General features: G+C 34.6%; 5 protein-coding genes and 1 pseudogene across 8 annotated transcripts; 5 read left to right on the forward strand and 1 right to left on the reverse strand.

The window, feature by feature from the left end:
- The first annotated feature begins 306 nt into the window (after positions 1 to 306).
- On the forward strand, positions 307 to 1,772 carry LOC104747375 (putative E3 ubiquitin-protein ligase RHY1A). 2 transcript variants are annotated; one of them, XM_010469003.3, is made up of 3 exons: positions 307 to 874; positions 964 to 1,076; positions 1,461 to 1,772. In XM_010469003.3, the coding sequence occupies exons 1-3, from the start codon at positions 692 to 694 to the stop codon at positions 1,747 to 1,749; spliced, it is 585 nt and encodes a 194-aa protein (XP_010467305.1). In that variant the 5' UTR covers positions 307 to 691; the 3' UTR covers positions 1,750 to 1,772. The 2 variants fall into 2 exon arrangements, with proteins under 2 accessions (XP_010467305.1, XP_019092419.1); XM_019236874.2 differs by having other exon boundaries at positions 334 to 874; positions 1,456 to 1,772.
- A 4,683-nt stretch (positions 1,773 to 6,455) lies between these two features.
- LOC104747376 (uncharacterized) lies at positions 6,456 to 7,284 on the forward strand (annotated as a pseudogene). Its single transcript, XR_015582766.1, has 2 exons — positions 6,456 to 6,945; positions 7,036 to 7,284. The product of XR_015582766.1 is annotated as an uncharacterized LOC104747376 (transcript).
- A 3,001-nt stretch (positions 7,285 to 10,285) lies between these two features.
- Positions 10,286 to 11,067, forward strand: LOC104747377 (uncharacterized). The gene is made up of 2 exons (XM_010469006.3): positions 10,286 to 10,709; positions 10,798 to 11,067. Exons 1-2 carry the CDS (start codon positions 10,346 to 10,348, stop codon positions 10,887 to 10,889), a joined length of 456 nt encoding a protein of 151 aa, XP_010467308.1. The 5' UTR covers positions 10,286 to 10,345; the 3' UTR covers positions 10,890 to 11,067.
- A 2,722-nt stretch (positions 11,068 to 13,789) lies between these two features.
- Positions 13,790 to 16,207, forward strand: LOC104747379 (ferredoxin--nitrite reductase, chloroplastic). The gene is made up of 4 exons (XM_010469007.3): positions 13,790 to 14,338; positions 14,455 to 14,809; positions 14,886 to 15,174; positions 15,258 to 16,207. Exons 1-4 carry the CDS (start codon positions 13,969 to 13,971, stop codon positions 15,996 to 15,998), a joined length of 1,755 nt encoding a protein of 584 aa, XP_010467309.1. The 5' UTR covers positions 13,790 to 13,968; the 3' UTR covers positions 15,999 to 16,207.
- Positions 16,208 to 17,378: 1,171 nt separating this feature from the next.
- Positions 17,379 to 19,584, forward strand: LOC104747380 (pentatricopeptide repeat-containing protein At2g15630, mitochondrial). Of its 2 annotated transcripts, XM_087486847.1 has the most exons (2): positions 17,379 to 18,493; positions 18,756 to 19,584. In XM_087486847.1, the coding sequence occupies exons 1-2, from the start codon at positions 17,434 to 17,436 to the stop codon at positions 18,800 to 18,802; spliced, it is 1,107 nt and encodes a 368-aa protein (XP_087342973.1). In that variant the 5' UTR covers positions 17,379 to 17,433; the 3' UTR covers positions 18,803 to 19,584. The 2 variants fall into 2 exon arrangements, with proteins under 2 accessions (XP_087342973.1, XP_010467310.2); XM_010469008.3 differs by having other exon boundaries at positions 17,385 to 19,584.
- A 92-nt stretch (positions 19,585 to 19,676) lies between these two features.
- On the reverse strand, positions 19,677 to 21,560 carry LOC104747381 (B3 domain-containing protein At2g16210-like). Its single transcript, XM_010469009.2, has 4 exons — positions 21,362 to 21,560; positions 20,514 to 20,808; positions 20,193 to 20,431; positions 19,677 to 20,117 (listed from the first exon to the last, which is right to left on the reverse strand). The coding sequence occupies exons 1-4, from the start codon at positions 21,458 to 21,460 to the stop codon at positions 19,878 to 19,880; spliced, it is 873 nt and encodes a 290-aa protein (XP_010467311.1). The 5' UTR covers positions 21,461 to 21,560; the 3' UTR covers positions 19,677 to 19,877.
- Positions 21,561 to 24,778: the final 3,218 nt, after the last annotated feature.

A 24,778-nucleotide genomic window follows, 5' to 3' on the forward strand; every position in this document is an offset into this window, starting at 1 on the left:
TAGGTTTTTCCTTTTTTTTTGCAATTCTCCTCATAGAATTTATTTAATACTCTCTCCGTTTCAAAATATAGGATGTTTTACCTAAAGCACGCAGATTAAGAAATCTTTACTTTTAACAAGTTTAACCAATCAGAAACAATACTGCATAATATAAAATACTAAACTAATTTAAAAGTTCTATAGAAACTTGAAAACATCTTATATTATGAAACAAAAAACTTCTTTAAAACATTTTATATTTTGAAACGGAGGGAGTAATATACTTTTTCGTGCTATTTATAACATTTAAATATTCCGACATTATTTATCTAAATGTTAATTAGCTAGCATCTTGATACTCTTTTCCTAAATAATGACTAGCTTTTCACATCAAAGTTGCAACATATGATGAATTCTAAGTTTTTTTTTTCTCATATTAACGTTACAAATTTAAGCAATTTGACGAACTCGTTAATCATAGCTTGTGATACTAGAGACGCAAAAGATAGACAAAAAGTAATAGAGTTATCTAATGAAGTACTAAAACTTGTGGACTTGTCTGCCTAATTAACCCATCTTTATATATGCCAATATTTGCTATCCTCAATTATTAGTAATATACAAATATAAATATTAGTAGTAGATGCCGGTCATTTTTTCTTCTCTCCCTCTCTCTCTTTCTCTCTGAGCAAATCCACAACAACACAAAGCTATGGCTGGTATGCTTCCCGGAGTTGAATGCGCAAGGAGGCGACGCTTCCACGGTGGTGCTCCACCGATTGAATCTTCCAACACGGCTGTGGCGGCGACGGCAGGACACGTGTGGACTAGGCGACCATCGTTCTCTCTCTACACTACCAATCATGAGAGTCATCAGGCACATGTCTCCTTCTCGGTATTAATAAAAATGAATGATATAATATATGTTTTAAAACATTTCTTTTGGGAGAAGATTAGAATCTTAAAGTTTATAAAAATTTATAGGAGAGAAGTGTTAGGAGCAAGACTTATGGAGAGGACAATGATGAGAAGCTCGACGGAGCAGTCAAAGAGGCGAAGCAGAGGCTGAACGAGCGGCTGAGAATCCCGCGTACAAGGTTCGACTTAGTTAAAAAAACGGCGTATGATAGTACACTCAACTCATAAATCACCTTAAAATGCGCCTTAGAAGCTTCAAAGCCTTTTTATAGCTCTATATTTTTCATGATAAGGACGCATGATGATGTCTTCTAATTCTAAACATGTGGTATCACATGAAGATATAATTGTGAGATCGCCTTTTGTCGGACAAATTATTGTATTATCTCTTTAGAGTTAGCCCCACGTTGGGTCAGGTTGGCGTATTTTAGCAAGTGTTATTAGTTGCGTGGTGTTTGTTTTTTGTAGTGGAAACTTCCCGGAAACTACTAGGCAGCTTCCAAGAAAACCAAAACTTTTGACATTACTCTCTCTTGAATTTTGTTTTCGATTTTTAAGTTCAGGCAAAATGGTAAAGACAAAGGAAATAAACCGGAGCAAGTGAAAGGTAAACCTCACGGGGAGTTACTGACCGAAGTGGTCGGGTTGAAGAAGAGCCGAGGAAGGCTGATGGAATGGTTCAAGTGGCGGGTCAGGGAACAACAAGACTGTGCGATATGTCTAGATCGATTCAAGAAGGGTGAAAAATTGGTACATTTACCATGTGCCCATAAGTTTCACTCCATATGCTTATTGCCTTGGCTAGACACCAATGTTTATTGCCCTTATTGTAGAACGGATATTTGGAATTAAATGTCATAATTTTTATGTCATAATACTAGGTCTTGTTTATGGCTTGCTAAATCTTAGTCTTTTTAGGAGTTTAAACATAAATGAAGTAACACTGATCGACAACTTCAACTTCATCGCCACGCCAAGAGTCTCTAATCCTACGCATCCGCTAACACAAACCCAAAAACTCACGCACACCCTTTTTGTTTTTATTGGGCTTATTTAAATAGTAAGACAAAAAGATTTGTAATTGAAAAACACTTTCACGTCTCTTTTGAATCATAACTTGAGATATCAATCATTTAGCCTATATAAATTCTCTTGACTGGTACTTTCCTTCGTTTCGCATAAGTGATCCAATGTTTACCAACTAGATCATTGCAATAGTGATCAAAATTGCTATCAATCCTTTGCGCTAAAACAACAACGTTCTTTTTAAAAAGGCTAAACTCTAGAAATTGAAACTTAAAAAATTAATTTGTAAGTTCATCCAAAAAGGCTAGACTCTAGAAATTGAAACTTAAATTTTTTTTCCAGAGAATACAAATATATGAAGTTTAGATGAATCTTTATCTTTAGTGCTAATTCTCGAGACAAATGAGATGTACAACTACAACATGTGTCTCGCTGGTTGTTTTAAAGCTTTAAAATGGGAAGGTTGGGTGAATACAAGTTTACTAGGTACTAACCCGCGGAGAACCGCGGGCTGAACATTTTTTTAATAAAAATTTGTACTAATTTATTTTATTATTATATTATTTATAATAATTTGTCATTAAAAATTTGGTTTGCTTATATTATAATTTTTGTATTTTAAAATTGTTTATTGAAAACCTGCTAATAAAACATTTGTATGTGATGAATAAAATTTTTTAAACATTTGTCAACTAAACACAATCTTTACTAACATGTAAAAAAGAACAACTAAATATAGCTAGTAAAAGTTCTAAAAAGCCTCTTTGAAAACAACATTCATTGTTTTTTTTTGTAGCTTCTTTTTCTTGTGTCTTCTTTTTCTTGTCTGTAATAATTCTAACCCGTGGTGGAAATTTTTTTTGATAAAATTTGTAGCTGTATATTTTATGCGATTTGGTTTTTAAAATCTTATCTGTTAATTTTTTCTTAATTACGAATTAGTTTTGATTCTAATAGATTCTTTTTACTTTTCTACAATTTATTTTATTTGATGTGTCCCCGATTTTCATTTTTAGTTAATTTTATTTAATTAATTAATTAATTAATTTTAATTAAGTTTTTTAATGGCAATTGAATGTAGTTTTTACACATTTTAAGGTTAGTTTCATATTTGTACTTCTCAATTAATATAGTATGATAAAATTTGTAGTTGTAGATTTTATTTGATTAGATTTCTAAAATCTTAGCTGTTAATTTTTTTTTTAATACAGATTAGTTTTGATTCCATTAGATTTTTTTTTTACTTTTCTATAATTTATTTTATTTAATGTATCCCCGATTTTTGTTTTTAATTAATTAATTTATTAATCTTAATTAAATTTTTCTAATGACAACTAAATGTAATTTTTTACACATTTAAAATTAATTTCATATTTGTATTTCCCAATTAATATAGTAGGATTTCGTGTCTTTTACCCATATGATGGGATCTTATTTACTATTAAAAATCTCTATATATTCTGCAAATCTACACTTGCAAGCCTACAAGGTAGCCTCGTAACTACACATATGCTCTCCCTTTCTCAGCATCACGTACGTAGTAACGGCTCAAACATTTACCTCTGTGCCAATTTTAAAATAGACCTTTTAATATATATAAAATTATAAAAAATTCTATTTCTTTCGACCAAAAGAAAATTTAGTACTATTTATGCATCATTTTCGCAATTATTTTTGAAATCCTTTTGTTCCTAAACAAAAAATTATATGGACCCCCTTTTATTCATATTAAAAAAGGGTGAATTTGCCTAATAACCAAAACAAAAAAACCATAGTATAAAATAACACCATATTTGAAAAAATATGAAGATTAGGATGGGGGTATAACAAAATTACCATTTTAGTGTTTGCAGGTGATGGAGAGCATGGTGGCTCTTGGTCGGAGACGGTGGCCGGTGGCCGGCGACCGGAGGAGATGGTGGTGGCGACCGGAAGCCGGTGGTCGGCGGTGGTGGTTTAGGGGAAAACTAAACCCTAAGGGATAATATATTGGGAACCCTAGGGGATGGTGGTTAAGAGGTGGAGGTGGTGCCGACGGTGGTCCAGTGGCGGTTTGGCGGTGGTCCGCCGGTGGTCCGCCGATGTCCCGGAGGTAGTCCGGCGGTGGTCCGGCGGAGGTCCGGCGGTGGTCCGGCGGTGGTCCGGTGGTGGTCCGGCGAAGGTCCGGCGGTGGTCTGGCAGAGGTGGTGGGATGGGCGGTGGTCGGAGGTGGTAGGAATGGTGGTGAATGAATGGTGGTGGTGGCTGGAGATTGGATCATAGAGGGTAAATCATGTCATTAATACATAAAATATAGAGAATATAGTGCATACATGGTTAGTATGGTTAGTTTTTAAATTATAGTATTTTTTTGGGTTATACAGCCCAATTCCCCTAAAAAAAATTGGACCTCTTTTATTCATACAAAATAATATTTTGGATCTTTGATACCGGGCGATGGCATTGGTCGTCCATATAGTTAAGCCAGCACTGCACGCATGCCATTCAAGTTGGGCTTTTCATTTCTTCAAGTTGCTCTCTATCGACCACCGGATCATAACATATGGCTCTTGTTCAAATAACCAAAGAAAATTTCTAGTTAAATTATTTAGTGACATAAAATGAGTTTTTAACAAGAGATAGTGGATGTGTTCGTCACGGCCAGATTTCTTTAAGCTTTTTTCTAACAACATTTTCACCACGAGAAGACAAACATATAGATGTTTGACTTCACTTTATCAGATACATGATTTCACTATTAGAGATGTGTAAGTGTTGTGAAGATTCATACTGAAATAATCTGGCAGATATTGTCAAAATAATATGTTCCATGGTTTGAGGGGAGAGTTATTGTACGTTAAGTCAATCCCAATTCAAATTAGTAGTCAAAAACATATATGTGTGAGCTTCGCCACATGACCCATAGCGAACAATATTATACAAATGGAAAATTGATCTGGGCTTGTAAAACTATTAGGCTAAGGACCTATATTGTAATTAGGCAACTTAACATATGTGTTTAGGTTTAACATACTGTAATCTCTTGTAGTATATATATCTATCTTAACATCAATAAGATTTAAGCTTTCTCTCAACTTTGGCAAAAACCCACATTATATAAAAAAACTTTTAGTAAACTTAATAAGGCAATAAATTACCTAAAATTTTGAAGGTTAAAGATACCAGTTTGAGGTTGTTCAAAAAAAAAAAAAAAAAAAAAAAAAAAAAAAAAGATACCAGTTTGAAAAAGAAATCCAAAATTTAGATGAAGAGATAAGAAAAACGTAGGATTTGTAAATTTTTGTTTGTGACTCGAATAAAAAATAAATAGGCATATATAATGGTTTAGAAAGTTAATCCGATCAATATGTTTAGTAGAGACACTAATCATGATTGAAGCTTTGAGAGACCATTGCACTAAAGAGAGGGTCTTGTAAGAGCAAAAGACAATCTCATGTAGTTTTTTCATCTCGTTTGCAGAGAGAAAATGATCCAATACATCGTAAAGTTAGAACCAACATTTCATACATGAGTTAAGATCAATCCAAGTGAGCAAATAATGGACAACATGGTCTAAACACGGTTGCCATACTTGCACGGTTACACCTAATTTATACATTTTGTTTTCCAAACTTCTTACTTTTCTTGAATGGTGTTTAGATTAGATTAGTTTACAAAGAACCATTCATTGTCTTCCGGAAAAGTTTGTCTTTGGCATACACAATGGTGGTTAAACAAGTAATGGTAATCAAATCAGCAAAAACCCGACAAATTTGCATCTTTTTTACTCGCTTGACCATAACTTTCGTTCGGTTTCTAGGCATGTGCCAGAGGTGCTAGAGCACAGAGTCCATTCAAATTTTTGTTTTTTTTTCTTCACAAAAAAGGGTTCAAAAAGTTTTACTTCAGAAAAACGTAAGGAAAATGACATTTTTTCTATTTTCCCAGCTCAGGGACCTCAATTTTCTTGAGCCTTATATAACCCACTTCTCAAAAGAATATAAAATATATTCTTAACTTTTTTTTTCTGGACGTCTCTCAAAATTGTCATAACTTAATTAATAGAAAAAATTAAATAATATTGAAATTGGTTCTTATAGAAGTTTTTTTTTTCTTTCTCCTTTTTGTTGTCAAAAAAAAAAAAGAAGTTTTTTTCTGGTCAGCAAACCATTTTCTTAATCATTAAGAATGCAATATTTTAAAAAATATAATGCATAAATCTTTTACTGCCTAAACGGTCTGACAAAAAAACTAAGAAGGTTATCTTTATACTAAAATTTCTTTATAAATATATCTCAACAAGATGTTAATTCATTTCTTAAAAGTCCCTCTATATAGAATTCAAATAATTGCTGACACGTCACATACTGTATTTTTCAAATAAAAATCTATTGAAATTTAATATTTTCTTTATATATTCACATTTTAGAGATAGAGTTTCTCCATTAAAGGTAATATAACTGGAATGTGCTGGCGAATATGTTCCTTATTAATACTAAAACAACCCCAAAATATGGATTTTAATATGGCTTTACCATTTTAAAAAACTAATATAAAAATTTAGGAGCCTACCCTTTCCGAAACCATATACTTTTTCTTACAACATTAAGATTCTGGTGTTACAAATCAGAGAAATGGCTCTTACACAACCAAAAGAAAAATAAAACATGGCCAATACAATGTCGAACCACAACGCGCCACAACTGCCCAGATCACTAATGAAGCAGCACTCGTGGTCACCAGACATGAACCGCGAGGAGGCTTGGCTTCGTAAGAAAAAGAAACGGCCATCCAATCTCCCTTGTCGCAGCAAGAGCGTTACGAACGACGATATCGAGGAGCTTCAAGGCTGCTTCGAGCTTGGGTTTGGGTTTGAGACAGAATCACCTGATTTGAATCCAAGGCTCTCCCAAACAATACCCGCTCTCGATTTGTACTGCGCCGTTCATAGACAATACAGCAACCATTTGTCTCGGACGTCTTCATTCACGTCAGAACATGAAGTCAGCAACTCCAACAGCACCACGACAATCGTCGACAAAGGTATGTCAGTATGTGTGAATTCTAGTTTCGGTATCAGTTTTTGTTTGTTTATCTGAATATTCTCCGTTTTTGAGGAGCAACTTAAAAAAGGTGATGACCGGAAGACGATGAAGCAGAAGCTTAAACAATGGGCTAAGGTGGTAGGGTTTTCGGTGCGACACTCCTCTGGGAAAACAAATTGATGTCAGAAGAATGACAGTTTTTGTAATATAATGTAAAACAAAAAACTCTAAAATGTTTCGTATTTGAATGATAGTGGCTTAGACACTGTCTTCTCCAAGTTCATTGTGAACCAATTTAAAAACAAAATTATCGATTGTTGTTTTGTTATGAGTGTTTCTTTCTGTGCTCCATTTTGTTTCTAGTAGCACCTGAATCACTGCAAAGAGCACCAGAGCCGGTCCTAAGGCACAAGGGATGAAGTAATCGTGTTGGGTCCCCTAATTTAAGGGTCATCAAAAACATTAATATATAGATAGTCAAACTTTTTTTTTTGTCAACCGAACATTAAATTAAAAGAGAACTCCAAGGTTGGTTGCCCAAACCGGAGAGAAGTAGTTTCTGAGAGTAAAGAACGTGATGAACAGGCAAGACAATCTGCCCTCACAATTGTCGAACGCGGAATCCTGCGTAGTATGAAGCCGGGGATGGAAGATCTAAGTAGACTGAAATCATCCAACAGGTTAGAGAATGCGGGTCATTCATCCGGAGATTGCACCATCGCCACTAGCTCTGCACAGTCAGTCTCGAATAGGGAACAATCAACGCCAGCCGCCAGCAGGGATTCTATAGCCCAGATAAAGGCTTGTAACTCCGAGTGTAGGGGTGAGGGGGTTCGTCTATTGCATCTTGCTCCCAAAAGTAACACTTTGTCCTCTCTATTGCAAAAACACCAACCCAAACCCACAAAGGGTTCAGACTCCTTCTAGGATCCATCAACCTGACATCGCGGAGAAGGTTCCAGATTTTCCAGAGGTGTCGAATAATCCATGGCTCTGCCTGTGAATGACCTTGCCTCCTCCCACAAAATTTTATCATTAGCCGCCTGGTTTATAATATCTAATGGCGCCGCCTCCGTACCTTGAAAAACCTTTTTATTCCTATCCTTCCAAATTGACCATAAAATCCAAGGTAATCGAAAACAAATATCTGAGACACTCGATTGAGATGTCACTCGCCAGAATACAAAATCTAAATTAGAATAAACTGAGCCATAGGGGAAACCATCGGATGTTAACGAAACCGGAGATAAATCCTAGATCCTACGAGACCGAGAACACTCAAAAAGAGCATGATTTATCGTCTCAGCCACCAACCCACACCGTGTGCAAAGAGTATCGCACCGAACACCCCTATGAGCTAGCCTTCCAACACCGGAAGAGAACCGGACGCTATCTGCCAGAAGAAGTGTTGAACCTTTGAGGGAACGTCAAGTTTCCAAACTTGTGCCCTAAGGGCCATACACGTCGGTCCGGACTCAACTACCTTAACTAAATCACGGGCTAGCCGATATCTCGATTTGATCGTATATTTCCCTGATTTAGTGTAATGCCAAATTAATCGATCCGGTTTAAAGGATTTACTGATTGGCATAGCCTGAATAATCTGAACATCCTCTGGATCCATAAACTCCTCAAGGATGAGCAGATGCCATTCCATAGTGTGTGGGTTGATCAAATGATTAACCATTAAATTAGGATGGAGCAGTCTCCCGCGACCATTAGCAGGTCTTGGTTGACTATCCGGTATCCAAGGATCTTTTCATACCGAAATATCACAACCAGATTTTAATGCCCATCTTGCTCCTTTTTCCACAAAGCCTTTCGTTGAAAAGACATTCCTCCAAGCAAATAAGGGAGAGTATGGCTTTTTGGCCATTAGAGGAAAAATGTCATATATGATAAAAAGAAAAAAGAAAAATACGAATCGAATGATAGAAGCAAAAGAAATTTTAAATTTAAAAATTAAAATTTTGGCCAGCCTTATACTAGATCACTAGAAACATAAAATTAAAGTTAATACCAAGAAGTTTATTTTCCTCTTCTCTCATATATACTTCTAAGCCATATTGTTTCTCAAAAAATAAAAGATGTCCCTCCTCTTCTTTCATTTTTAAACTAGTAGACTACGGAACACCCAAAAAAAAAGGATTGAAGAGTTCAGGTTTTGGAGAATTAACAAATTCTAATAAGAACACAATTTCTACCAATAATCAAAAACATATGAAAAATATATATACTGTATTATATAAATTGTAATATGCTTGATGATATCATCTAGCTATTTTTTAATCCGTTCTACTTAATTCATTCTGTCTATCTTATGCATAATGTCAGGCCCGGCCCACCCATAAAGCAAGCAAAGCAGCTGCTTTAGGCCACACGATATAAAAATATTTTTAAGAGATATAATTTTCAAGAGATTAGTTGGATCTGCTGGATATATGTCATGCATTTATGAGGCAAGTCTTGAGTTCGACTCGATACAGCATCAACTCTGATGCAAGCTTCTTTTTACGGTTTCAATTTTTTTTTTACAGTTTTTTTTGTTTTCGTCTGCTTCGTTTACAGGTTTTTGGTTTTTTTTTTTTTTTTTTTTTTTTGCTTTTAGAGTAGTCGAACTTTTTTTAATTAATTTATTATTTTTTAGTTTAATTTCTATTTTTATCAGTAAACTTTACAAATATTTGATTTAACTTGACAACTAGATATATATTCAACTTTTTTAAACAAAACTAATATTTAGAAATTTGATACAAGTACATCGATCATTGCTGCTTCTAAGTAAGCTTTTGTTTTTTTAATTATTTATTCTCCTTAATCCTTATTTTATATAATAATGTCAACTTTTTTAGATTACCAATGATGTCTATCGAGAAATATCATCGAAAAATTTGACTATAAGAAGCTAATCAATAAATTTGTTGCATACAAGTTAGAAAAAATTAAATTTTATATTGTTTTACATTGTTAAAGTATTCAATAATTTTTTAAAATCTTTTCAGTTATCTTTTAGTACTTTACTAAAAAAAATTTGTTACTTTTTATATAGAAAAATAAATTATTTAATTATACTTTAGGCCACCAAAATTCAAGAACCGGCCCTGCATAATGTGATATCTAATTACGAAATTAAATAGTAATGTTAAATATATCAATTTCAATTTTTTTTTTTATAAATATTTTTCCATATGCGTGGTTAAATGAGTTATACTCAAATTATATGGAAATGTATGGTGATAAATGAGTCTTATATGGTATAGTAAATTGAATAAGCGTTTCAATAAAACATACTATAGTATTATATAAGTACTGTATGTACTGTTCTCGTGTTTTATATAGCCTCATATGAAGTGGTTCTTACACACTCAAAAGGCAAAAAGAAAAACCTAGCAACTACAATGTCGAGCCACAACCAGCCACAGCCGCCAAAACCTCTGATGAAGCAACAGTCTTTGCCAGCGGAGGTAAACCGCGACGAGGCTTGGCTGCGGATGAAGAAGAGGCATCCATCTGATCGCCTTCGTCGCAGCAAGAGCTGCATCACAAACGACGATATCGAGGAGCTTAAAGGCTGCGTCGACCTAGGGTTTGGGTTTGAGCCAGCTTCTCCTGATTTTAGCCCGAGGCTCTCCAAAACCATCCCAGCTCTGGATTTGTACACCGCAGTTCACAGACAGTACAACAACCACTTGTCTCGGACCTCGTCATCTGCGTCGGAACCTGACGTCAGCAACTCTAGCACCATGACTATTGTCAACAAAGGTGTATATATGTATTTTTTTTTGGAATAACTTCTTCGTTTTTCTTTTTTTTTCGTTTGTTTGATTTTAACTAAGTTAATTTTGAAAAGGTGATGATGGAAAGATGATGAAGAAGAAGCTGAAACAATGGGCTAAGGTGGTCGCGTGTTCGGCGAGGCACTCCTCCGGCAAACCAAATTGATGAAATAAGAGTTTCTTCTAGTTATGTCCGAAGAATGGCACTTTTGTAATATAACAAAGTGTTCAATTAATGTTTGTATTCAACCGTTAGTCTGAGTCAAGTGAGGTTTGTGAAGTACTCAGGATAAGACAATGTCTAGTACCGTCAAACTTAATATGAATAAAAAAAACCTTAATTATTTTGTTGTTGTTTTGTTTCAACGTTCATATTAATTTTATGGAATAGAAAATTTACATATAACTTTTTCATTATTTTATATATTCAATATTTATAAAATTATCTTAAATTTTTTCGTACATAGACAATATTTCATATTTGCGGAATTAGAAATATAAAGTACCAAAGTGATAAAAGAATATCACGACAAAATACCGTTAGCGCTAGTTCACAAATCACAAATATTAATGACGATTACCGATCAGAAATAATTAATTAGGTACTGTACTTTAAAGTTTGTTTTAATTTTATGAAATATATAACTCATATATAATTTTTTCAATGATTTTTCTTCTCTATATTTTCTATTCAATATTAACTATAAACTTTTCTAAAATATAATCTTTTTGGACATATACATTAAATCTTATTTGACGTAGGAGTATACATTACATAAATGACAAAAAAATATAATTAACGACAAATCGTTAATTCATAAATCACAAATATTAATGACGATTGTCGATCATAAACGATTAATTATATTTTATCACAACTGGTTAATGAGTGATTATTATACACTGCTGTAATATCGACTATTTACTGTTAAGTCGTCGCTATTATGTTAATATATTTTTAGTAACGAAATAAAAGTCCATTAATTAAAAAATCATATTCATATCTGAAAAGTATGGAAATTAAAAATTAAAAAGAACAAATTTAAATCGGATAGAAATAATATAAATTTCAATCATAGTTTTTTTTTATAAAAAAGATTGTATAATCCTTTAGGAACTTTTACGCCAAATGCTCCAAAATTGTATCTTGGGGAGCTAATATTGCTGTCTTAATTAATGAAACTTGGCTTTGGTTGCAGAGAAGTATTTTATTTGAGATGCTTATCCAATTCTGCAATTAGGCTTCTTTAAACTTTCAAGTGGCATTTATTTCATATAATTGCATTGGGCATCGGGGGAGACTATTTGGGCCTCCTAGAGAATGGTCTAACTCTACTACTCGAACATTAATCCAGATAATAAAACACCGAAACGTAGAGATGTGTATAATAGTCTTCAGAGGCTCTATAGATTTTAAGTTTGGTCAAGTTTTGATTTATGGATATTCACGTGGTCAAATTATTCCAAAAGATGTGATAGATATTTTTAGTAGCCAGGAGAGAGGAGGGAGTGTGGAAGCCACACGTGGGAGTAGCGGTGGAGAATAAATTTGGATGGATGGATGGCTGGCGGCTTAGGGCATTTCCACCCATTGTTGTTACTCTACGGTTACTTTACTAAAAATTTAGTGAATAAAAAATTAAAAATATTAAAAAGATAAGAAAGAGAAGAGAAATCGTTTCTCAGATTACCAAAAGAAGAAACGATTATCACACTATTAATACACATGGCCACTTATCATTGGTTTATATTTGTTTCAATTAAAATATATATATTTGTTTTTTTTGAGTAATGTTTATGAGTTCAACCGGTGGCGATGGTCTCAACTTGTTTCTTTTGTTATTTAGACGTCCTGAGAAGTCATACGTTATGTCCTTAAGATTTTAATAGCTACAAGAGCCACTAGCTATTTTTTAATTCCAAAGTGATAAATTTTGGATGACACAATCCTAAATTTTATTTTCTTTCAATCCTTAATAGTTATACCAACACAATCATTTCCTTCCTGAGCAATAGATTTGGGTCGAAAGCACTAGTTTAGACCGGTTTTCACTAATACCTGAATCGAATCAAACCCAATTTAACTCAAAAACTCGAATTTAATTTAAAAAAAATCGAAATAACCAGAATTTTGCTGTTGAAATTCAGAACCAAAATTAATCGTGAACTGAGCCGAATATTTTCATTTTTAGATAATTTCGACATGTATGTTTTAGAAAAACATAATAATATAAATTCGACATGTCTTTATTTCTCGGTTAATCGAATCAACCAAACCAAAGAACATATTGTTAATCGAATCAAACATAATCGAAGTCACATGCATAGTGCAAATAATCTAAAGACAGAAGTATGAGAAAATAAACAATGTTAACGTTTTGGTGTTGTCAAGAAAGAAGACGTTGCGATGATGTTTGGTTCATGTCTCTAGAATAACGCTAAAGAACGCCTATGACTAATACCTAATTAACAATAGATATATCATTTGTTTATTCAAAGTAGTCCATTCATAATACCACACACGACTAGATTGAGATGCTGCTTCACAACTTGTCTTAGTTGTTTAATCAAGACTACTTTTTTTTCTACCTTGTGATATTTTGTGATAAATCATTTTTACTTTAAATCTAATGAGCACATCAGCCTTGAATCTTCTCTAATCATTGAATCATAAACTTTTTATATATCCCTAATGACACAAATTGTTTTGGTAAAGACTGTAGTAATTTGTATACTAATAATATGTATTATATTCATTTAATATACTAATAATATGAACTATATTCATTTAAAATCGGATTGTTATTCAACCTATTAAAAAATTATGTATTGCGTCTTTGAATTTAGGCGTTACACCAATATTAAAATATATATATGATATTTATCTTTCAAATATAAGATAAGAAAAATATTAGAAATCGAATTATCAAATAATATCTCATGTTGAGTACTCATAATTAAAGGGAAACAAAAAAAGAAGTTATGATGCTAATTAGTATATTAACACAAAGTCAATGGACGAAGTGAATAAATTATATTATTAATAATACAAAATTTTAAATATATATTTTTCAAAATTTTTAAAAAAAGAATAAAACAAAGAGAGAAATCACAAGTGTCTGTTTCATCCTCACAACATACGCGATTCAGAGAGACTTGACCCTTTGGATTACTCAAGAGCTCATATCTTCCCTCTACAAAAATGGCCGCACGTCTCAAACCTTCTCCTACCTCCTTCTTCCGCCATGACTTCTTTCTCTCTCACTTTCACAGCTCCTCTCCTCCCTTCTTCCAAACCCAAAAGATCCGTTCTTGTTGCTGCAGCTCAGACCACCGCTCCTGCCGAATCCACCGCATCCGTCGACGCAGATCGGCTTGAGCCAAGAGTTGAGTTGAAAGATGGGTTTTATATTCTCAAGGAGAAGTTTCGCAAAGGGATCAATCCTCAGGAGAAGGTTAAGATCGAGAGAGAGCCAATGAAGCTGTTTATGGAGAATGGTATTGAAGAGCTTGCTAAGAAGTCAATGGAAGAGCTTGATAGTGAAAAGTCTTCTAAAGATGATATTGATGTTAGACTCAAGTGGCTTGGTCTCTTCCACCGTAGAAAGCATCAGTGTATGTTCTCTAATCCTCTGTTTTCAGTTGTGGGATCTAATAGTGGAAAGGTTTTGTCTTTACTCTTAATCGTTTAGTACATTTGGATTTATCTATTTTTGGTGTTGTTGTTGCAGATGGTAAGTTTATGATGAGGTTGAAGTTACCAAATGGGGTGACTACAAGTGCACAGACTCGGTATTTAGCGAGTGTGATTAGGAAGTATGGTGAAGATGGATGTGCTGATGTGACAACTAGACAGAACTGGCAGATCCGTGGTGTTGTGTTGCCTGATGTGCCTGAGATCTTGAAAGGTCTTGCTTCTGTTGGGTTAACTAGTCTACAGAGTGGAATGGATAATGTGAGGAACCCTGTTGGTAATCCTATAGCTGGGATTGACCCGGAGGAGATTGTTGATACTAGGCCTTACACGAATCTTCTTTCACAGTTTATCACTGCTAATGCCCAAGGCAATCCTGATTTCACCAACTTGTGAGTTCACTTTTTTGAGTCGTTGATGCTAAGATTGAGTATGTGAATGTATTAGTTAAAAGGGTTTTTGTTGCAGGCCAAGAAAGTGGAATGTGTGTGTGGTGGGGACTCATGATCTCTATGAGCATCCACATATCAATGATCTAGCTTACATGCCTGCCACTAAAGATGGCCGGTTCGGATTCAATTTGCTTGTTGGAGGATTCTTTAGTCCCAAAAGATGTGAAGAAGCTATTCCTCTTGATGCTTGGGTCCCTGCTGATGATGTTCTTCCTCTCTGCAAAGCTGTTCTAGAGGCCTACAGAGATCTTGGAACTCGAGGAAGCCGACAGAAGACAAGAATGATGTGGCTTATCGATGAACTTGTAAGTACATTCTTCCTCTTGCAATCATTTACTTAGATTTTGAAGTTCTTGATTGTTGATTTTTTCTGCAAATAAATGTATAGGGTGTTGAAGGATTTAGAGCTGAAGTAGAGAAGAGAATGCCAAATGGGAAACTCGAGAGAGGATCTTCGGAGGATCTTGTGAATAAACAATGGGAGAGGAGAGATTATTTTGGAGTCAACCCTCAGAAACAAGAAGGTCTTAGCTTCATTGGCCTTCATGTTCCGGTTGGTAGGCTACAAGCTGATGACATGGACGAGCTTGCTCGGTTAGCTGACACCTACGGCTCAGGCGAGCTTAGACTCACGGTAGAGCAAAACATCATCATCCCAAATGTGGATTCCTCGAAAACTGAAGCTTTGCTTCAAGAGCCGTTTCTCAAGAGCAGGTTCTCCCCTGAGCCATCTATCCTTATGAAAGGCTTAGTTGCTTGTACTGGTAACCAGTTTTGTGGACAAGCTATCATCGAGACAAAACTAAGAGCTTTAAAAGTGACAGAAGAAGTAGAGAGACTTGTATCTGTGCCAAGACCGATAAGGATGCATTGGACAGGATGTCCCAACACTTGCGGACAAGTCCAAGTTGCGGATATCGGGTTTATGGGATGCTTAACACGCGGCGACGAAGGTAAGCCAGTTGAGGGTGCTGACGTGTATGTCGGGGGACGAATAGGAAGTGACTCGCATATTGGAGAGATCTATAAGAAAGGTGTTCGTGTCACGCATTTGGTTCCATTGGTGGCTGAGATTCTAATCAAAGAATTTGGTGCTGTGCCTAGAGAGAGAGAAGAGAATGAAGATTGATTCAAAAAGCTATTGGATTCTTAATAAGTCAAGAGGCCTATATGAATGGTTCTCTGGTTTCAGACTATGATACTTGATACTTGTATTTGTGCCCATCATTTTGGGTTTTGTAGCTCCCCCTTTGTTTGTAACTTTGTAACTTTGTCCTTGGTTGTTTTGTAATATCTTGTTTTTATTAATGTAGTATAAATTCTGATTCTTTGCCGTAATTCTTGTCTTGATGCAACCTAAACATTTGATTTATTGACGTGATCACCTGAATCAAAGCCAAATCAGATATAGTAACCAAAATCAAATTAAAATACTACAATTTATAAAACACTGTTTACGCGGGTAGACAAAATATACAGTATATTGAATTTAGTTAAAACTAGTTACAACTAATTGATAAATAAGTAATACATTGCATATTAATTTTATATTTTATTTGATATATTTTTAACTGGAATTAAAATTTCATGCACTACATCTTATAATATGATTTAGCTTTATATTACATCATCAGAAAATCAGATTTTAATCTTATATATCCTATATTAATGGATAAGACATATTTGGTGCAAAAAAAATGGATAAGACATATAACTTTCATATCAAAAATAATATGTGCATCATATCAAATTTATATTTTACTTAGTATTAAAAAATAACTCAAAGACAATAAAGCATAATTAGCAAAGAGAAAAATTTTAAAATACTAGAAATCTAAAATTATTATAAATATATATTTTTATGTCAAATCTCATAGATAATTAAAAGTTTTATTTGCTTTCGGCGAATTAAAAGGATGATTAAGAAAAATCATATGATCCTAGATATCTGTTTAAACTAAAATAAAAAATTTCGATAACCCAATTCAAAATAGCCGTGGTCGCAAACTCACATGGTGAAACTATGAGATTAGTCGCACTATAAAAGTTCGGCTCTCTGATTAGTAGCACTATAAAATTCCTAGTTCACAAAACAACGTTGTTTTTTCAAATTCACGACCACAAATTTAATTGTCAAGACATTATATTGTTTATGTGTCGTCTTAACGAGCATTTGTTGACAATACAATAACTCAATTTTCATGATTTAGCGTTTTTACGGTAATTAGTTAGTAATGTGGTTGGATTACCGCGGCAAATACACTGTTTTCTCAAATAAAAAGGAATTTAGTTAAAATACGATAAAATAACAGCGGCAAACACATCGTTTTCTCACCGAAAAAAAAAAAAAAAAAAAATTAGTTAACAAACTACTGAGATATTTTTACCCAAAAGCAATGAATTAATCTCGGTTTTGTAATTATTTGAACCAACAATCCGTAATCTACTACACTAACATTAAACCGAAATAACCAATCCCAATTTAAACCGCGAATTGGACCAAAAGATTGCATCATCATCACTTATAAACCGCGTGAACCTCTTCAATTCGTCAACCCTGCGCCATGAGAAGATTCACATTCCCCCGCCACCGAATCTCAATTCTTTCCGGCACCGGCTATTCTCCTACCGCCTCACGTCTCTCTTCTTTGGCCCTAACGTCAACCACCGAGTCAGATTCACCGCCGATAACTTCTGCTACTTTGCTCGACTCGATAAAATCTTCTCAGTGGCATTTCGTCGAACACCTTGCAGACAAACTCACACCTTCGCTTGTATCGACAACTCTGCTCAACCTCGTCAAGACTCCTGATTTAGCCTTCAACTTCGTCAACCACATCGATCTTCGTCGCCTGGACTTTCTAACACAGTGCTTAGCCATCGCTGTTGTCTCTAAGCTCTCTTCTCCCAAACCCGTTACTCAGTTGCTGAGAGAAGCTATTACGAGTCGTAAGAACTCAGTTATAGACCTTTTCGATGAACTGGTGCTTGCCCGTGATCGATTGGAGACTAAAAGCACGATTCTTTTCGATCTCCTGGTCAGATGTTGTTGTCAACTGAGAATGGTTGATGAAGCCATAGAGTGCTTTTACCTGATGAAGGAGAAAGGTTTTGATCTCAAAACTGAAACTTGTAACTGTATTTTGAGTTTGTTATCAAGGTTGAATCGTACAGAGAGTGCTTGGGTCTTCTATGCTGATATGTATAGGATGGAGATTAAGTCGAATGTATACACTTTCAATATAATGATCAATGTATTGTGCAAAGAAGGGAAGTTAAAGAAGGCCAAAGAGTTTTTATGGATCATGGAGAGTTTTGGAATTAAGCCTACCATTGTTACTTACAACAGTCTTGTTCAAGGGTTTTCTTTGAGAGGACGAATCGAAGGAGCTCGTTTGATTATCAATGAAATGAAATCTAAAGGCTTTCAACCAGATTTGCAGACGTATAACCCGATTCTGTCTTGGATGTGTAATGAAGGAAGAGCCTCTGAGGTGTTGAGGGAGATGAAGGGGATTGGGTTGGTTCCGGACTCTGTTTCCTATAATATTTTGATCCGTGGTTGTAGTAACAATGGGGATTTGGAGACAGCTTTTGCTTACAGGGATGAGATGGTGAAACAAGGTATGGAGCCGACGTTTTATACTTACAACACATTGATTCATGGTTTGTTTATGGAGAATAAGATAGAAGCTGCTGAAATATTGATAAGGGAGATTAGAGAGAAGGGTATTGCATTGGATTCTGTTACTTACAATATACTCATAAATGGATATAGCCAGCATGGAGATGCAAAGAAAGCATTTGCTTTGCACGATGAAATGCTGACCGATGGAGTTCAGCCTACGCAGTTTACTTATACGTCGCTTATTTATGTCCTATGTAGAAGAAATAGAACGAAGGAAGCCGATGAGTTGTTTGGGAAAGTTCTAGGCATGGGAATGAAGCCTGATCTTGTGATGATGAACACCTTGATGGATGGTCATTGTGCTACAGGGAACATGGACCGTGCGTTTTCACTGCTGAAGGAGATGGACAGGATGAATGTCAATCCTGATGATGTGACATACAATTGCTTGATGCGAGGGCTCTGTGGTGAAGGAAAATTTGAGGAAGCTCGCGAGTTGATGGGGGAGATGAAGAGAAGAGGAATCAAACCTGACCACATTAGTTACAACACTCTAATAAGTGGTTATAGTAAGAAAGGGGATACAAAACATGCTTTTATGGTTCGGGATGAGATGTTGAGTCTCGGATTTAATCCTACCCTTCTCACCTACAATGCTCTGTTAAAAGGTTTGAGTAAAAACCAGGATGGTGAACTCGCAGAGGAGCTACTAAGGGAAATGAAAAGTGAAGGCATTACTCCTAATGACAGCTCCTTCTGCTCTGTCATTGAGGCAATGTCTAATTTGGATGCAGAAAAATCTGATAATTGATTGGTCATGGCAGATTGAAGACCATTGTAAGCTTAGGCCATGATCTTTCACCTAAGAGATGCATTTTTTAGCTGCTAACTCATCTGAATGATCTCTACTTCTGTTGAATACTGTAACCTGGTCGTTTGGGACACGAATTTGCCTGAGAAACTTGATTGTACCGAGTTATTATGTAACCTCTAAATCTGGTTCGCAGGTTCTAATTCATTTTGTCGGTTTAGGTTCATACTTTTTTCAGAAACTTTATTTTATAAATATACCTCTGTTAGATGAACAGTTCTCTCTCTCTCTTTTTTTTTTTTTTTTTTTTTTTTTTTTTTTTTTTTTGCCTTGATAGATTTTGATTCCTGAATAACATATTAAAATTAGTCAGAAGCATATCAAGATCCATAGATAAGATAATAAGAAAAGTTAGATACCAACTTAAAATTGGTCAGAAGCATATCAACCAAACTAAAGTCATAACATAAAACTTAAAGACAACACCATTACAAAGTCTTTGTTCCTCAGTGGGTTCTTCTCTAAGACACCCCTCACATCCATCATTATTAGCGAGTAGCGACTCTCTCTTAGGGTATGGAGACAACAAGAAGCAGCTCTTTTGGTTTGATGAGTGTAAATTCGCAGGTATGGCCAACAGCAAGAGGGTAATCCTTACACAAACGTAGCCATCCAGCAGAGAAAATGTCATGCGTCTTTCTTGGCAGATAAGCCACATCCCATGACCTTTTCCCATCTGGATGATGGATCTTGAACGTTGCCTTCTTTTTCGGAATATGATGATAGTTTGCAAAAGATTTTGGTATCAGCTGAAAAACAAAACAAAAAATTGTTTTGACTAGGGAACCAACCACATATTAGTGTCTTGCTTTGTCTTATCGTACCAGGTATTGTAGCAAGTATGGTCTATTGATTATTATGGTGAATTTGACAGCAGTGGAGGAAGAGGTTCCTGGGACACCTCTCCCGGGACAAACCAGCTTCTCGGCCCTCTTAGAACTTTGGGATCCTTCAGCTGGCTTCTTCCCAAACTTGAGCTTCCTACCATTAGATTCAGCTGCTCTTGTCAGGTCCACGACATCTTCCCTCTTGTCATCTTCCTCTTGTTCTATTTCGATACTGCCTGTTTCATCATCCAAAAGTAAAGAATCAAAATGACTTCATCCAGTTCACTGTTTCATAATCCGAAAAGCAAATCTTCTTACTTGAAGAAGCCAAGAAGGCTGCGGGTTGTGGAGGTTGGATCATCTCCTTGCCGTCTTGCTTAAAGATCTTCACAGTAAAGTCCATCTTCCTTTTGTGAGTGAAGGTAATAAACTCACTGTGTCCCAAGGCGTTGTCACTCACAAACTTCTTCCATCCGGACTTCTCCATAAAGTAGAACCTCGGGTTTTTGGAGATCCCTACTTCCCAAGAGCGTCCCCATTGCGTTCTTATCTTCATCTTACAGGAGAGCTCTTTGTCCGAGAAGCTTCTCGTAAAGTCATGAGGAAGTGCTCGCTTAGGTTATGCGAATAAGAAGAAGAGACAAAATATATAAGAAGACATGAAATGAAAATAGTCAAAATATAGTGAACTTTGTTCCATCAAACACAAAAACAAACCCAACAAGATTACAAGAACACAGGACAGAACTCACATCAAGAAGAAACAAAGGTGAACTGTAAAGCATAGATCCACACATTCCAGAAAGAGAACTTAGAGATTCAACAAAACCATGTTCGTTAAAGATAAAAATGGCAGTGACTAGTGAGGTTTTTTTGAGACCCTTAAATACAGTTGAACAAAAGATTCAACCTTGAAAACACAGCTCACATTCAGACAGAGAAGCAACAAAACTAGTGAGTTATTTGAGACCGCAACGAAAATATCCTACCTTTAAAACACATGTAACAAGATTAAACCTTTTAAGACAAGACCCATTGTTACAGAAAGCTAACAAGATTCAACCTTTTAGGACAAGCAAGACTCATTGTTACAGAGAACCAAAAAAGTATCAACCATTTTCCAAACTAAATTGTAGAAGAACAAAAAGAGTTTAGAACCATGTTACCATGTATTCTGAAGAAACATTTACAGTCTGAAGAATCATGAAGAAGCTTCCGTTATTCCTTTCTTTTATGACCCCAAGAAAATCAGAGTTCCTTGTCATCTCTCTCTCTAGTTAGAAAATCAGAGTTTCTACTACTTCCTCTCGTCTCTCTCTCTCACTTTCCCACACACACTCTATGTCTCTATCTTCTTCTCTTCCTATCTACTTCTCTCTCTTGTAGTTGCCTTAAAATTTCCCAAGTGAATTAGAATTCTTGTTGGATTCAGATTAACCAAGAGAAACCGGTTCAGACTTATACCAATGTATGTGATTAGTTAGACCCCTTAAATATTCATCATTAAGTATCAATTTACGAAGATTAAGTTATCTTGGTCGTTCAAAATATGTTTTAACGAATTCTAAATTTTAAGAACTCCAAAGAATGTATACGTATAAATGCAAATGTTTTAAGATTCCTTTTGATTTCGAAACGTCCTCTCTTCGTTTAATGTATCAATAGTACAGCTAGAGCTGTAAATTCAGATTTATTTGTGAATAAAAAATCCAAGAATTAATTAAAATAGGATTATAATAAAGGGTTCTTAGCCAACACACAGAAAAAAAAAAAAGTTTTAAGGTATGGCCTTTTTGGTAGCAGAGGTGGTGCAGTTACTAAAAAGAGCATAGGATTAGGCTTTTGCGTGTCTGCGAAGACATAACATTTACTGTGTGTATATTATCAGTAAAAAATAATTACTTGTGCAGACCAAAAAGAAAGAAATTTTAATTTCTGTTTCAATTAAATCCAAGTAATATGGAAATATCTAACTGTGGGAACTACTACTGGGCATAAGCTTAAAAGATCATTTTTTTTTTATTATTACATCGCTAACTGGTTCTGTTTGGGTTAAGTAAAGTATTTTCAATTTTTTTTTCAAAATTCTTTTAATTTTGGTCCAAACCAAACTTTTGAACTGAACCAAAATTTACAAAAACTTTGCAAATAATATTATTGAAAAGTTTGAGAATTTTCTAACAAAAAACCAAACCAAATATTGTTTCAGTTATGTTTCGGTACCAGTCAGTAAATGATGAATCGAATCGAAGCTTTCGCTCCTAAAAATGAACGAAACCAAACCGAAGTTTGATAATTTTTGTGTATTTGTACTTTTGTAGTTAGACTTTGGTATGTATTATTAAATTATTAGATAAATATCCGCCTGATGTGCGAGTTTAAAGTTTTGTAAATAAAATAAATTTAATACAAATATATTAAAATTTATTGTACATAATTTATAAAAATGTTTTAGCTATAGTACACTAATTTATATCCATATACAAATGTTTTATGTATGTTACTATTAAAAGTGTATTTTTTACACCTATATATATTGTATGTTACAAATATATTATTTACCATCACCTAGAAAATGTAAGCCATTTTGAAATAGCTAAAAGACATGAACATGTCCATTAGAGAAATTTATAAAATATGCCATGAACAGTGTGTAAATTTATTACAAATGCCAATTCTTAAAATCCCTTTTCCCATTTGCCATAGACCCTACAAAGAAAGACAAAATTAACCTTTTGAATTTTAAACAAAATAAATAAAAGAAAAACTGTTTTGGGTTTACGTAAAATTTGTCTCTACATCTCTCCTTAGTGTCGAATCTCGATCTCTTCTCTTTCTGTCTCTTCCATTTACTATTTTCTTTCGACATCTGCTCTAACAAAGAGGTATGTGAATTGGGGAAATTGAGAATCGATTTCTCAATTTGGGGGTTTTAAGGTGTTATAAACATCGTCATTTTGATATTAACGGATCTCGTTAACGAGATAATTAATCCAGTTTAATTTCTTTGTTTGACCACTTAACGTTGTGCCTCAAAAGACTAAGTCAACGAAAGTTTGCGATTTATTTGGAAGTCAACAAATAATTGGTGTTTTTTTCCTCCAAAAGCAGAGTTCGGGCTTTAAATCAATGAAAATGTAGACTTGGGATTTTAATGACATTTTCCCATATATATTTGTCTTTGTATGTTATATTCAACAAATATTAAAACTGATAAATCAAGGTTCATAAAGATTCCTAAAATATATTGAAAGAAAAAGAAACAAATCTAAATCAGTAAAACAATATTTTTTTTTCATTTCTTAATGCAATGGAGGAGGAACATGCAAAAGGAAACTCAACATTCGAAGAAAAAAGCACTAACACATAGTCTCTGTATTGGATCTTATTTTGTACAACATGATATTTGAATTAGTTTTGTTTTGGAAAACCTAATAGTTAAGAAAGAATTATTCAAATGTTATCCTTGGTTTATTTCTCGTATCTAACAATCTTCTAAAAATTGCTCAAATATTTATTGTCCTGAGTGTAATTACAATTTACCCCTTGGGTTTAGTTTATCGATTTTGATTTAAAAAAAAAATACACATCAGCAAATTAAAATACACATCATTTTCGATTTTCCACGTCACAACCCAAAAAAAAAAAACTTAACGACTGAGTTATAGTATTTACGGGAAGACAAAATGTCTCGTCGATTCATATGACGGCTGAGTTATAATGTTTTGTGGCTGAGTTATCATAAGAAATAATCTGAAAGCAAACAGTTGATTTATATTACTTGACGCATGAGTTATAGTATTTATGGGAAAACAAAAGGTCTCGTCAATTCATATGACGGCTGAGTTATAATGCTCTGTGGCTGAGTTATCACAAGGAATAATCTGAAAGCGGAAAATGAAAGGTCTCGTCGATTAATATGACGGCTGAGTTATAATGTTTGACGCCTGAGTTATTGCACAAAATAAAACAAATGTATTACAATAATACTGCATCGGAAAAGTTTTCGCATTGTACCCAACTTTACATCGAGAGCATGCGTTTAGCTCATGGCTGAACGCGTCCAATCCGTAGTCTTCAAGAACAACCTCCACAAGTTTGTCGTGTGTTGTGCCTCCATGTATCTGCACAACTATACACCCTCTATCGTCGGTGTTAAATACACATCTCTGTTTCTTTACGCAATTACCGGAAACAACTAGTACCGGAACTGGATCCATGAGAGAAAATGAAGAACAAGGTGAAGAAGAAGTAGAAGAACAAGGTGAAGAAGAAGGTGAAGAAGAAGGTGAAGAAGAAAGTGAAGAAGAAGTAGAAGAACAAGGTGAAGAAGAAGGTAAAAACCATGTAAGAACAAGACTCAAAGGAACGATGTTTCGTATTTCCGGAGAAGAAAGATGATGACATGGAATGCTGACATGGATGATGCGTCTGACGTGGCAAGTCAGCCATCAAACAAATTATAACTCAGCCTAAATAAAACTCAGCCATCAAACAAATTATAACTCAGTCACAACATGAATAACATTACAGTAATTAAAAAACAAAAAATGGTAGTTAAATTCAGCCGCTTCATCAACTGA

The sequence above is a fragment of the Camelina sativa genome, chromosome 15, assembly GCF_030686135.1.
Source record: "Camelina sativa cultivar CO46 ecotype springtype chromosome 15, ASM3068613v1".
In the NCBI taxonomy this organism is placed as follows: Eukaryota; Viridiplantae; Streptophyta; class Magnoliopsida; order Brassicales; family Brassicaceae; genus Camelina; species Camelina sativa.